Source organism: Salminus brasiliensis, chromosome 8 (assembly GCF_030463535.1).
Source record: "Salminus brasiliensis chromosome 8, fSalBra1.hap2, whole genome shotgun sequence".
Classification (NCBI taxonomy): Eukaryota; Metazoa; Chordata; class Actinopteri; order Characiformes; family Bryconidae; genus Salminus; species Salminus brasiliensis.
The window spans coordinates 4,506,294-4,521,066 of record NC_132885.1 but is presented as its reverse complement, the minus strand read 5'-3'; the positions used below and the strand labels follow the sequence as shown (position 1 = coordinate 4,521,066).

Genomic DNA, 14,773 nt, shown 5'->3' with positions numbered 1-14,773 from the left:
TATTATTCATTAACATCAGTACTCAGTATCTACTATAAAAGGTATACAATATGCAAATTATTTGAAAACACAAAATGTAATAAGAACAATTTTATGTACTTACATGCAATATCCTTTGTTAGCACTGGCTGTGATGGCTCACTAGGTTCTCCAAAGCCAGCTTTGTTCTCTGCCGTTACACGGAACTCGTACTCGACTCCTTCAGAGAGTCCCGATACTTTGCAACGTAGATCAGAGATGGTCTTCTTTGAAGCTCTAACCCATCTCATACCTCTCCTCTCCTTTCTCTCAACACTGTATCCTCTAATGTCACTTCCTCCATCTATAACTGGCCTCTTCCATGAAATTGTTACAGAATTTCTGCTGATATTATCAATTTCGGGTTTGGATGGTGGCCCAGGTGGTCCTGTTATGAACGAAAAGACATTTGTAATAACACATCATATTAGAACAGTACAATAAACACACCTACACACAAACATGAACTTACCAAAGCTGTCAACCATTTTGACTGGACCAGACTGGGTTGCGTCACCGGTACCGTACTGATTCACGGCTGACACGCGGAAGATGTATTCATTGCCCTTAATTAACTTGCTGGCCACATAACGGCAGTCCATTACGTTTTCAGCAAGCTTTGTCCAAAGGAGGCGGCTAGTTTCTCTTTTTTCAAGAACATATGATTTTATAGTACTGCCTCCATCTTCTTCTGGTGGCAGCCATGTCAGCGTGCACTTTTCAGCAGAGACACTGCTGGCTTCAATTGGACCTGGAGGACCGGGTACGTCAAGGATTTTCACTTTCACCTTTTCTTCCTTAATTCCAAATGGATTACTTGCAGTAATGGTGTATTCTCCAGTGTTCTTTCTGCTGGCATATTTGATGGACAGAGTTGATGATGTGGGAGTGCTTGTAATCTGGACAATATCTGAAGGCTTGAAATCTCTTCCTCCCTTAGACCACACAGCTGTAGGTGGGGGTTTGCCAAGAATGCTTGAAGCAGAAACCACAATAGTATCTCCAGCCTTGACAGTGACACCATCCTTCATTTCAGGATCAATTGTAATAGATGGTGGCTCTGTACAAAAGAAGAGGTAATGATTAAAGTCTGATTTTGACAGTTGATGAATTAGAGATACTTGCACACAGAGTACACTGTAAAACACTGTAAAACGTACCATATTCATCTTTGCAGACAAGACTGTCAGTTTGCTCCGAAGGAGCGCTGATGGCACCCGCTGCATTCTTAGCCCTAATTCTGAACTTGTAGGTGCAACCTTCTACTAAATCTGTTACTGTGAAGGCACAGCTCTGGATATTGACATGGTTAGCCTTCATCCAGACCTTTCCTGGATGTTCCAGTTTCTCAACAATATAGCCAGTTAACTTGTGGCCTCCATCATATTTAGGTGCTGTCCAAATGAGTGTTACGGTGTTCCTTGTGACATTGATCACATCAGGTTTGCCAGGAGGATCTGAAAGGAATAATAGTAAAATGTAAATTATGCATTTTTATATGATTATTTGGCTTTATATGAAAGCTTATATTCAAAACAATAGTTCAGAACAATGACTTACCAATTGGATCAAGTGCAACAACTGCTTCAGTAGGTTTGCTTGGTTTACCAAGTCCAGCAATGTTTATAGCCAGAACTCTGAATTCATATTCAAGACCTTCAACTAAGCCAGTTACTCTGCACTCCTTCACTCTCAGAGGTGTCTTGGTGGCTCTCTTCCATAATAAACTGTTCCTGTCTTTGAATTCCACATGATATCCTGAATTCAAGATGAAAATTGATTAATTTACACAGTTTCACAGATTTAAAATTGTATAAGAAACATAATAGAATTTTTTTTTAAGTAGGGAACATTTACCTGTAATAGGAGAGCCTCCGGTATCCCTTGGATCAGACCATGACACAATAGCAGACTCATGACGAATACTCAAGATCTGTGGTGGAGCTGGTGCCTCTGGTGCGTCTTTTGGAAGAAGACAACAGTCACAGATAAGAGGCAGGCATTTTGTGTGTTTTTTTATCTTTTAACTAGAATTACTTTTATATCTTTTCTGTATGAACTGATTATAGGTATCAGATGATCTATATATGCAGTTCTTACAGTTGCAAGCAAAGCAACAGTTTGCTGTTTGGAGGAATTTTATATTTAGACTATTTTAACAGATTTGAAACGTTGTTCTGTAAATACTTGAAAATGAATCTCCCTGATGGAAAACTCAACCGTATAAGGGCCTATATCCTAAAAAAGTCCTTAAAGTCCACTTATAACATTTGTCAGATATTTTTTATGTGCCTTTTATGTAATTCTTTCCACAACCAGTTTCTAAGCTCTTTGTCCCTAAGAATTATTCAAGCTGTTTCTGTAACTGCACCTTTAGGGCTGATATAAGATGGAAAAGTCCTGTTCTGATTGGCTGCCCCACATTGTTCCTATTATAAAAAACACTCAGAGCTCAAACACTCCTGAGAGCTGTGATTATAAAAGGGGTGGAGCTAAATGGTAGTGACTGGGAATAGACTAGGATATGTACATCTTCATAATAATATAAATAAACTGTGATTAGTAGGAACACTTACTGAATGGATGTTTGGCCACCACTGGATCAGATCTGAGGAACTCTCCAACACCGTACTTGTTTTCAGCACACACTCTGAACAGGTATTCTGTTCCATCATGAAGCCTTGTGACCCTCATGATGTTCTTTTGAATGGCGGAAGCAACCGTGACCCACTTATTACTGGTAGAATGCCTCTTCTCTAAGATGTAGTTGGAAATTTCTGATCCACCGTCATCCGTGGGTGGGCCCCACTCCAAAGTAATTCCATCAGCTGTGATTTCATCAAACTTGAAGGGCCCGGTGCAAATTCCAGGCTTTCCAACCACCTTGATGTCAATGGCAGATTCCTTGGTTCCTGCAGTGTTTTTCAAAGTGATGTAGTATTTCTCAGCATCACCTCTTTGACAGTCGCGGATCAGCAAAGTGGTGTTTGTTGCTGTGGATTCAACAGAGATTCTTCCACTGTCTCCTAAAGCAACACCACTCTTTTTCCATGTGACTGCTGGCACAGGAATGCCACTAATGGGGATTACGAGGCGAACAGTGCTTCCCTCCTTTGCCACGTAACAAGAGTCTGGCAAGCCCTTAAGATCACAATCTGGCAGAACTGTAAGAGACATATAAAATGAGCAAAATAAATCTGAATACCAATATTATTGTATAGGATAGTGTAACTGGTCAGTGTTGAAGTAATTATGAAGTAATACTGAAGACGGATATTATAGACATACCGATTTGATCCTTAGCCACCACAGTGATTTCAGCTGGGGGGCCTTCAGAAGACTCATTAAAAGCTTTGACTCTAAATGAGTATTCTTTTCCTTCCTGTAGGTCCTTTACAGTGTATTGCATTTGCTTGGACTTCATGAGCTGCTTCCATTTGTCTTCGCCTTCACTGATCTCTAGAGCATAGGCGACAATATGACTTCCACCATCACTGATAGGTTTCTTCCAAGTAAGAGTGCAGGAATCCTTGGTGACGAGTGCAGGCTTGAAGTCTGTAACTGGTCCCGGTTGCTCTGCAAATGGGTCATGATTTGATTTTTTAGTGAATGTGTGTGCAGGATGAATATGAGCTCACATGACATGATTATAGGTCAAGCCACGTTGGGCACAAAAACAAGCTATTCTCACCTGAAGCTTTCACTGGTCCAGCTGTCTCGCAGCCCTCACCAATACCATACACGTTTTCAGCAGAGACTCTAAAACAGTAGGCTTTTCCAGCTTCTAAATTTGGGATTCTGAAAGATGTTTTGGGACACTCGGGAGCAACACATGTCCATGCCTTTCGCTCAGCCAGACGTTTTTCAACAACATAGCTCTTCACTGGACTTCCACCGTCAATTAGTGGAGCATCCCAAGTAATAGATGCGTGATTCTTAGATGTCTCTTTCACAATTAGATTGAGTGGTGGTCCAGGGGTGTCTACAAAAATTAGGATTTTGTTAGAATTACTACATATGAAACGCCATATCTGTTAAATACAAGTTATAGCTGTAATTATTAAAGAAATTTACCTAAGACCTTGACGACAATAGTGTAGGACTTGGTTCCACTGCCGTTTTCAAGGGTTAGTACATATTTGCCAGCATCATATCTGTTGATGTCCTCACAGTATACATATGTATCCCAGTCAGTTGTGTTGATTGTAAGACCTTGCCTCTCCTTCAAGTTGGCATTGACCTTGCTCCATGTCGCCTTTGGTGCAGGACGACCTCTAATTGGCACATAGATTCTCATTGTGACTCCAGCTCGCAGTACCAGTGCTTTTCTTAGATCTGCATCAAGTTCAGCCTCAGGAGCAACTAAACAATGGAAAATTAAAAAAAGAACAAGTTAGATAAATGGAAAAAAGTCTGGAAGCTAAAATGTAGAAACTCAGCTGAAGGATCCACATACTCAAAATGTCCTGTGCCAGATGCTTTCCAGGAACTTCACTTGGTTCACTGTAGCCAATCTTGTTCACAGCAGTCACACGGAACTGATACTCAGTTTTATCAATTAGACCACTGACAAGGAACTTTGTTGCCTGAAGATTCTTTGGCATATTGCACTTCAGCCATTCTTCTGAATCTGCTCTCTTTACTTCAACTAAGTAGCCCAAGATTTCACAGCCACCATCATAGGCAGGCTTGGTCCAGGTTAAACTGATTGAGCTATGTGTAGAGTCAACCACTTTGGGGAAAGCAGGTGGGCCGGGAGGATCTGTAGTGTGTAGAAAAGAGAAACATATTTAAAAACTGTCCAGATCTGGATAAAATAGGCTTACATATTGGGGCGTTACTTACACAATGGGTCCACTGCAAGTGCAGCTTGAGTTGCATCACTTGGTTTACCAAGACCAGCCTTGTTGAGAGCAATAACTCTGAACTCATACTCAGAACCCTCAGTGAGACCTCCAGCTTTAATAGTTCTATCAATGACAGGTCTTCTATTTATTTTGGACCAATTGAGTTCCTGAATTTCACGCTTCTCAACCATGTATCCAAGGATCGGGGCCTTGCCATCATCAGCAGGGGCTTTCCAGCTTACAGTCATATGGTCTTTGGTGACATTGGTAATGACTGGTGGCTCACATGGTCCAGGGACATCTGAATTTGGAAATGACATTGCAAGTACAAATAGGTTACTTCTCCATCTTGAAAAACATGTGTTCTATATGTAAACTATACATTTTCATTGGATTTGATGGACTTACCGAAAGGATTCTTGGCAATCACAGAGTTTGTGACAATTGGGTCACCAACACCGTATTTGTTCTCAGCACTGATGCGGAACTCGTATTCATGGCCCTCAATCAATTTCTCCACTGAGCAGTCTGTGAGTTGTCCACTAAGATTGGAAGTAACCTGAGCCCAGTTAGCTCTGCTTGTCTCACGTTTGTCAATAATGTAGTTGGTTATTTCAGAACCACCATCTGAAAGAGGTGGCTCCCATCTCAGTTTGACCCGGTCAGCAAATATTTGGCCTATCTTGACTGATGCTGGGGGTCCAGGTTTGTCTGTGGATACAAGAAGTTCGTCAATAGAGGTTCACACTATAGTTACTCACATTTTTGACTATTTATGGTTTGCAGCCACTGATGTTTTAGGACACATTTGTGGTTAACACTATAGATTTGCTATACGTTTTCTTGTTTAAAGACAAATGCCCACTGATGACCTTGAAGGTGGAAGGAATCTTATATTACATACATACATTAAATACCTACATCTAGAAGCCTTATCTCAGCTCAGACATTTTTCCTTGACTGAAATTGTTAGCAAAGCATGTCTCTGGCTTCCATTGTATTGGAAATGCATGACTTCTGATGTAGCTTTTAAAGTAAGTATAGCTTTCTCTAGTAAGCACTTATATAGATGATTTTAATTCAGAAAGGCAATACTGGCAGTAGAACACAGATGTCTCGTTTGAATAGGGAAGTGAACTATCATCAGAGGCCACGGGTGCTATGCAGGTTACTAGTATTGAACTGTCTATCAATATATTGATGATAAGAACGTACCTAATACTTTCAGCTTAATGTTGGCAGTCTTGGTGCCACTTGAATTCTCAGCAACAATTGTGTATTCCCCAGACTCCTTCCTTGTCACAGAGAACAACTCTAAGAGGAAGAGGTGTCTTTTCTGTGACATTTTCATGCCTTCAGCAAGAGTCAGTGGCACACCTTCCTTCTTCCATGTCACCTTTGGTAGCGGTTTGCCATAAACCTCAGCATCAAGGCAGACATTTGTTCCAGCTTTGACTGTGATGAGACTCTTCATTTCAAGACTAATCTCAACTCTTGGTGGAACTGAAATATGACACAAAAATATGTAATTAACTGGTAATGTTAATTATGTTAATTGTGATTGCTTGAAATTGAAAAGTAGGGGTGATCATGACTTACCATGCTCTGCAATCACTGCGATGACATCAGACTCTTCTGATGGCGGGCTTACATTAATTGCAGTCTTTGCAAGGATTCTGAACTTGTATTGGGCTCCCTCTTCAAGTCCAGTCACAACGTATTCCTCTTTTGGCACATTCTGACTACTTGCGTTGATACGAACCCATTTTTCACCTGGAAGCTTCAAAGCCTCCACAAAATAACCAATGAGTTTGCTACCACCATCATGTTTTGGACGGTTCCAGACAAGAGATACAGAATTCCTTGTTACATCAAGGACCTCAGGCTTTCCAGGTGGATCTAATAAAAAAGTGAACACAGATTTTAGATTTGTATAGATCAAGGAATTTTAGTAACAACATTAATATCCCCTTTATCACACATACCAACTGGGGTCCTTGCTGTAATGATCTCTGTTGGTTTGCTTGGTTTGCCCTGTCCTGCTTTGTTCACAGCAGAGACCCTGAATGTATATTCCAAACCATCAATAAGGCCAGAGCAGGTGTATTCAGTGGCACGAACAAGGGTCTCATTTGCCTTGACCCATAGAAGGCTGTTTCTCTCTTTGCGCTCAATGGAGTATCCTATAATAGGGCTACCACCATCATTTGCTGGTCTCTCCCAGGACAAAACAACAGACTCCTTGTTGATTTTGTTGACACTGCAATTCCTTGGTTCACTGGGTGGGTCTGTAATAACCAAAAAAAAAAAAAAATAATAATTTATTGTTACATACTTTTTAATATCAATATTTGACTAAACCTTTAATTCCTAAAAGATGTATACTGCAGATTCTATTGCTATTCAATCAGACCTACCAAATGGATGTCTGGCAATCATTTTTTCAGAGTAGATTGGCTCTGAAATTCCGAAGCGGTTCTCAGCACGCACTCGGAAGCCGTACTCATGGCCAGGGGTGAGTTTTGCAACACGGCAACTGGTCTTAGTGCAAGAAGACACAGCAGGGACCCAGTCACCTCTGGTTACATCACATTTCTCAACAACATAGTTAGTGATGTTGCTACCACCATCCTCTGTTGGGGAGTTCCATGCAAGAGTGCAGGCATCAACGTCCACGTCAAGAATTTCAAGAGGACCTTCTGGAGGACCCGGAATGTCTGGTGGAAGAATTGAACATTTTACTTGTCATGATTCTCAGGTCATGAGGACTTTTTGTACGCAAAACATTATTAATTATCTTTACAAATGACTTACCCATTATAATGATTCTAAGGATTTGGTTGACCTTCGAGATGTTGTTTTCAGCAGAAAGACTGTAATAACCACTGTCTTTCCTGGTTACATCCTTAATCATGAGTGTGGATGAGGATAATGTCTTTTGTACAGACAGACGGTCAGATGTTACCAAGTCATCGCTTCCTTTCCTCCATGTCGTGACTGGAATTGGCTTGCCAGACACAAGTGCCTCAACCTTAAATTTTGTTCCTGCCCTTGCAGTGACCACATCAGGCATTATGATCTTTGGTGCCACTAAAAAATGAGTAACAAAAAGGAGAGTGAATTTTAAGATGTACTGTAAGTCAAACTCTTAAATGGAAAACAGTTATTACACATTCAGTTCTTGGACACTTACTCAGTTGTTCCTTCACTTCGAAGATTCCTTCAGCTTCTCTTGGCAGACTGCATCCAACAGAGTTTCTGGCAGCAACCCTGAACCTATACTTTGTATTTTCTTTCAGACCAACAACAACAATGCTCAAGTCTTTTACAACTGAGTAAGTTGTCCATTTGTCTTCAGGTTGGCCAGCCTCCTGATAATCAACAATGTAACCGTTAATCTTAGCTCCGCCATCTCTCAGAGGCTTCACCCACCCAAGAGTTGCACTGTTCTTTGAAATCTCCAAAACATCCATCTTCTTGGGAGGATCTGGTTCGCCTATAAGGTGGACATTAATGAAGAGTTTAATTCATATTCAGTTGATAATAAACAATAATCTTTGTGTGTAGTATGTGATACACAATCACTTACTCATGGGATCTGTGGCCAAGTAGGATTTCGGAGAGTCCTTTGGTACCCCAATACCATATTTGTTAACTGCTATGACCCTGAAGTAGTACTCAGTTCCCGGTGCCAGGTTTGTGATTTTGAAGCTTGGCTTCTTTATGTCACTGGTGCAATTTGTCCATGTCTTCCTGTCTACCTCACGCTTCTCAACAACGTAGTTCAGGATTGGACTGCCACCATCATTTTCTGGAGGTAACCAAGAAAGCTGGCAAGAGGTCTTTGTGACATCTGTTGCTTCCAGTCCACCAACAGGTCCAGGAGTATCTATACAGTGTTACATGTTTGTTAGTACATTATCATCAACTCAATAACACACATATATTCAGATGATGGAGGTGGTAAAAAACAAGCACAGTATTCCTAAATATTGAATTGCTTCGAGACTTGTAGTGTATTAAATGATAATTGTTATTTAACATACCCAAGACTTTAACACGAACGAATACGGCTTTCTCTCCTGAGGGGTTTGAGAGCGTCAGAGAGTATTTTCCTGAGTCCTCACGTGTGCTCTCAGGGATCACAAGGAAGGTCATTGTGTCGATCTGATCAACATGACCTCTTCTGACAACGTTGTCTATTCCAATGCGTTTCCAGGTCACTTTTGGTGCTGGTCTTCCTCTGATTGTAGCAAACAGCCTTATGGGACATCCTGCTCTTACACTGAGTCCCTTCCTCAAGCTGGCATCCAGATCAATCTCAGGTATTTCTGTAATGAAAAAATACATTTAAGAAGATGGGTTTAGACATAGTGTACATATATTATATTAACAATATACTTTTAGGAATTTGGAGTAAAATGCCTTACCGTGAATCTCTTTGGGTGACACAGCGTCTTTAAGTCTTGCAGGACGGCCCATGCCAACTTGATTTTGTGCTGAGACACGGAATTCATACTGCTTCCTCTCATCCAAGTTAAGCATAGTGAATTCAGTGAGAACAAGTTGGCTGGTATTACATTTTTTCCAGCCTTCTTCTGGATCTCTCTCTTGTTCACCTTCCATTTCAATTTTGTCCCTCATCTCAACCAAATATCCTATGATTGGAGCACCACCGTCATACACTGGCTTCGCCCAGCCAAGTGTAATTGATGTTTTGGTACTATCAATAACTTTCAGGCCTCCAGGAGGACCAGGTGGCTCTGAAATATGCATAAATGCAACCATTTTAGCACTTAGATCAAAAACAAACTCAGTAGAAATGATGGTCTTGATAAACTGTTAGAAATACATACCAATTGGATCTTTAGCCGCAACAGGTCTTGAGGGTTTGCTCGGTTCTCCCAACCCAACTGCATTCTCAGCCTTAACACGATATTGATATTCATGGTTGGGGATCAAGTTGGTCACTTTCATACGTCTCTCAGAGATTGGACTCTTTGTGACTGCAACCCAACGTACAGCGCGCTTCTCCTTTCTTTCCAAAATGTAACCAGTAATGGATTTTCCACCATCATTCTCAGGAGGAGCCCAAATAACAGTCATCTCATCTTTGCCAATTTTGGTTACCTCTGGTGGATCAGGTGGACCGGGTCTGCTGAACTGTGTCTTGGCAGTAATGGGCTTGCTCTCCATTGGAGGACCTGTTCCCATTTTGTTTTCTGCCCTAACCCTGAAGATGTACTCGTTTCCTTCCACAAGGCGAGTCACATTGCAGTAGCTAGTTACGACTGAAGGAGAATATGTGGACCAAACCATTCTTCTTGTCTCACATTTTTCTAAAATATAGCTATCAACCTCACAACCACCATCATCCTCTGGAGGATCCCACACAACTCTGCATTTGTCATTAGAAATGCCAGAAACCTTGACATCTCTGACAGGTCCTGGTATGTCGAGAACACTTACATTGGCATATGCTGTAAATGACCCAGCTGAGTTTGTGGCAGTGATTACATATTTACCAGTGTCCGAACGTTTGGCTTTGGTCATGAGGAACTTCGAGTAATCTACTCCAGTGTCAATGCTGATTCTTGGGTTATCTCCTGTAGATTTGTCCTTCACCCATTTGACCTCAGGTTGTGGCTTTCCTCTGAGTGCGGCCTCAAGTCTGACTGATTCTCCAGCTTTAACCACCACAGTACCAGCAAATTTCAGGTCAAGGACTGGTTTCTGAAGCTCTTCTTTGACAAGAATGTCAGATGTCTTCACCCAGTTGCTTTCCCCACCATCATTTGTTGCCTGTACTCTGAACTGGTAGGTATGGTTTTCAACACATTTGTCTACCATGAAGAATGTGTCTTTGAGCACATTTTCATGTAAGCTTTCCCATTCTTCAGAATCCTTGCTTTTCCTCTCCAGAATGTAACCTAGGTTAGGGCTGCCACCATCATAATCTGGCCTTCGCCACCTCAGGAAAACGTAGTTCTTTCCAATATCGGCGACATGGAAGTTCTCTGGTTCACCAGGCTTCTGAAGTGGATCGATCGCAAGGATAGGTGTCTTCGTTTCTGTTGCTGGTCCAGGGCCGCACTTATTCTCTGCAGATACTCTGAACAAATATTCATGGTTCTCCAGGAGTTTGGCCTTAACCTTGCGGTTGGTGCAGTCAGAAGAGATCATTGACCATGCTCTGATGCTTGGCTCACGACACTCAACAATGTAATTTGTAATCTCAGTGCCGCCATTGTCCTCAGGAGCATCCCAGTTCACCATGCAAGCGTTTTTGGTCACGTATGTCAAGGCAAGATTTCTGCAATGTCCAGGTCTATCGAGCACATTTACTGTGATGGTAGCTGAGGCTTCACCGCTGTCGTTTACGGCCTTAAGAACGTACTTTCCGTGATCCGACCGGGTTGCTTCCTTGATACACATGTGCACTACAGGGAAATTATTTGTCAGAGTGGTGCGTTTATCTCTTTCTAACAGTGCCTCTCCTTTGGTCCAAGTAATCTCCGGATCAGGTCTTGCTTTCACGTATCCGGTAATATTAATATTATGTCCTACACGGACAGTCACATTTGTACGGCATGTGACATCCATCTCGATCTCTGGGGGAATGAGGATATCTTGAGCAATAACTGACTCTGGGATTTCTCTCGTCTCGCCATCTCCAATCATGTTGACAGCTCTAACACGGAACCTATATTCAGTGCCCTCTGTCAGTCCCTTCACTCTGTAAGCACACTGTTTAATCAAATCATCTTTGTTTACTTTCTCCCATTCACCACCAGCTTTCTGCCATTCCACCACGTATCCCAAGATTGGACTACCTCCATCCCTTGATGGTTTTATCCAGACTAAATCTGCATACGTGCAGCTATAGTCCTTCACTTTGGGATTAACTGGAGGTCCGGGCACTGTAATTGGTCTGCAAGGTTTGGCTGGATCTGAGATAGGTGAAGGTCCACTGAAGCCAGCAATGTTCTCGGCAAATACTCTAAATTCATACTCATTACCCTCGAAAAGTCCAAGCACTCTAAATCGGAGGTCTTTACAAGGTGTCTTGTTCACTCGGATCCATTTGCCTCCCTTATGCCTGCGCTCAATAATATAACCACTAATAGGACTGCCACCATCATACAATGGCATTGTCCAACCAAGGGTGAGTGCATCCTCAGCAATATCAGATGCAACAGGTTTTCCTGGATGGCCAGGGGCCTCAAACTGGTGCTTTGCCACAGTGGGTGCACTTTCAAGAGCTGCACCAATTCCCATCTTGTTCTCTGCACGGATTCTCATGACATATTCAACCCCACTCTGCAGACGAGAAATCTTAAGCCTGGTGGCAGTACTGCCAGAGCTAACACCTCCCCAGGTTTCCTTATTAGACTCCCTCTTTTCAACAATATAATTCATGACAGGACTTCCACCATCATCTTTGGGAGGACGCCAGTCAATGACCATGGAATCTGGTGTGACCTCAAGGATGTTAACTGGGCCGATGGGTGCAGCTGGGACATCAAGCACAGTGACATTACAGGAAACAGTCTTACTTCCTGCAGGATTAGATACTGTAAGAATATAGATTCCAGTGTGGTTTCTAGTGCAGTCAGCGATGTTGAGCACAGTGGAAAAATTGTCTGTGTCGATCTTGATATTTCCTTCGCTTTTAATTTCTTCTCCATCAATGGCCCACTTCGCAGTGGGAACTGGAATGCCCCTCATGATTGCAGGTAGTCTGATAGTGCTTCCTGCCTTCACAATGATTCCTTCAATCAGTTTCACATCAATTTCAACAATTGGTGCAACTGTAAAAAAAAGCAAAGCAGCATATGTTTTAAAGACGTACCATTCCAAAGATGTACCATATTCAAATATGGAAAGAAAGGGTGTTTATTTACCAAGCTTTTCCTGGCAGAGAACTGGTACAGTGGTGTCTGGTCGGCTGAGACCAATTGCATTCTCTGTTTTAACCCGGAATCTGTAGGTTTTGCCCTCCTCTAGCCCAGTCACGTGGCATTCAGGGATGCTCACAGTCTTGAAAACAATCCAGTCTTTCTCACCCTCCTCTTGGTACTCAACCAAAAAGCCAGTGATGTCACTTCCTCCTGTGCGATCAGGCCAATTCCACTGGAGCCACACTTCTGTTTTGTCTACATCTACATGATGCAGGTCCTTTGGTGGACCAGGTGGGACTGCAAGACAATCCATATTTATTTATTAATTTTTTAATAATAACTTACCGTAAATAATAAAACAATGTAAAAAGAAAAACACCTCAGTAAGTTCATACTTACACAATGGGTTCATCGCCTTAACAGGTTTGGTTGTCTCAACATATTCACTTCTGCCAAACTGATTTTCAGCAGCGACGCGGAACATGTATGCTGTGCCTTCGATTAAGTGCTTGGCCATCATGCTTCTCTTTTTAGACGATGAACAGACGGGCACCCATTGAGTGGAAGCAGTATCTTTCTTCTCTACCACAAAGTTAGTGATACGTGCACCGCCGTTATCTTCTGGATCCTTCCAGGAAAGCTGAGCTGAGTCACTTCTAACATCAGAGACCCTCAGGTGCTGAATAGGCCCAGGTTTGTCTAGAAGAACACAAAAAGGTTCATTTGTGTTTTAATACAACTGAAGGAAGTCTGGTAAAATATTTATTTTGAAATTTGTTGGCTGTATGTAGTAGTAAAGTATCTATTCATTATAGGTACATACATATATTTACATTGGTAAAGTGAAATCTGTAGTTTTCACCTACAGAACACCTAATGTATTATACACCTAATATAATAATATATAAATAAATTTCTAACAAGGTGCAATTTATTCATATATTATTTTTTTTTTCTTTACAGTAGATACTACATTATATTGCAGTCACATGAAAACTTTTTCATATTTCTGAAACTGGCAATTGACCTTTACTGTCTGTCCAAAATTACTCTTTTTTTTTTATTATTTTTACACTTCCATTAAAAATGTTTTCAGCATTTTGGAAACACATTTTCTGAATGACAGTGATTTATTTAGTGATTTGGTAACAGTGACCGTTTTGTATTTACATTTAGAACTGGCCATAAATGTGTTGCCACAAAAACCGATGAACTTTGTTAAAAAAATAAAAGAACATTTGTTCATTTAGTTAATTCTCCTAATTAAAAACTGAGGAAAAGCCTACCTAGAACAAGCACAGTGCATGTTGCCGTCTTGGATCCAGCTGGATTTTCAGCAGTGAGGGTGTAGTCTCCACAGTCTCCACGGTTACAGTAACGCATCTCAAGCTTGCTTCTTATTGTAGAGGTCTCAATTTCTGCTCTTGGAGGTACCTCTGCATCGTTTTTCTTCCATGTGATCTTTGGGAAAGGCATACCCTTGATTCCAGCAGCAATTCTAATATGGGTTCCTGCCATGGCTTTAATCTCACGAGGCATGCCCAAATCCAGGAGCAATTCTGGGGGCTCTTTATATGTTGAAAGAAAAAATAGATATGATGTTAGAAATGTAACATTTACACAACAATAGTAACTGATTTATTTTAAATCATTTAAATTGCTTATAATTACCAAATCTATCTTGTGCCCTAATAGGTTCTGGAACAGTTGCTGGCTCAGATTCACCAGCTGCGTTAACAGCCTTAACTCTGAACCTATAGAGTGCTCCATCTTCAAGATTGACAACTTTGAAAGTAGTTTCCTGGCAAGAGTCAGGAGTCTGATTGACCTGTAGCCATTCATCAGATCCAGCTTTCTGGTACTCAATGAGATAACCAAATATTTTGCCTCTTCCACAATCCTTTGGTGGTAGCCAAGAAAGAGTGACGGAGTCCTTTGTGTTATCAATTCCCCTGAGCTTTTCTGGTGGGCCTGGGATCACTGTGGGAAGAAAAAAAAACACTTAAA

General features: G+C 41.4%; 1 protein-coding gene across 1 annotated transcript in view; it reads right to left on the bottom strand.

The window, feature by feature from the left end:
- The window catches only part of ttn.2 (titin, tandem duplicate 2), a 184,343-nt gene that overhangs the window by 40,962 nt on the left and 128,608 nt on the right, over positions 1-14,773 (bottom strand). The window contains 26 exon segments of the mRNA XM_072684995.1: positions 104-406; positions 491-1,078; positions 1,179-1,475; positions 1,579-1,776; positions 1,876-1,980; positions 2,595-3,182; positions 3,307-3,594; positions 3,710-4,000; positions 4,093-4,380; positions 4,475-4,780; positions 4,864-5,166; positions 5,274-5,576; positions 6,081-6,368; positions 6,465-6,764; positions 6,851-7,153; positions 7,283-7,582; positions 7,680-7,955; positions 8,059-8,361; positions 8,455-8,754; positions 8,912-9,196; positions 9,296-9,628; positions 9,722-12,676; positions 12,770-13,063; positions 13,166-13,465; positions 14,053-14,334; positions 14,438-14,746. Of these exon segments, the coding sequence (XP_072541096.1) occupies positions 104-406; positions 491-1,078; positions 1,179-1,475; positions 1,579-1,776; positions 1,876-1,980; positions 2,595-3,182; positions 3,307-3,594; positions 3,710-4,000; positions 4,093-4,380; positions 4,475-4,780; positions 4,864-5,166; positions 5,274-5,576; positions 6,081-6,368; positions 6,465-6,764; positions 6,851-7,153; positions 7,283-7,582; positions 7,680-7,955; positions 8,059-8,361; positions 8,455-8,754; positions 8,912-9,196; positions 9,296-9,628; positions 9,722-12,676; positions 12,770-13,063; positions 13,166-13,465; positions 14,053-14,334; positions 14,438-14,746 (10,686 nt within the window).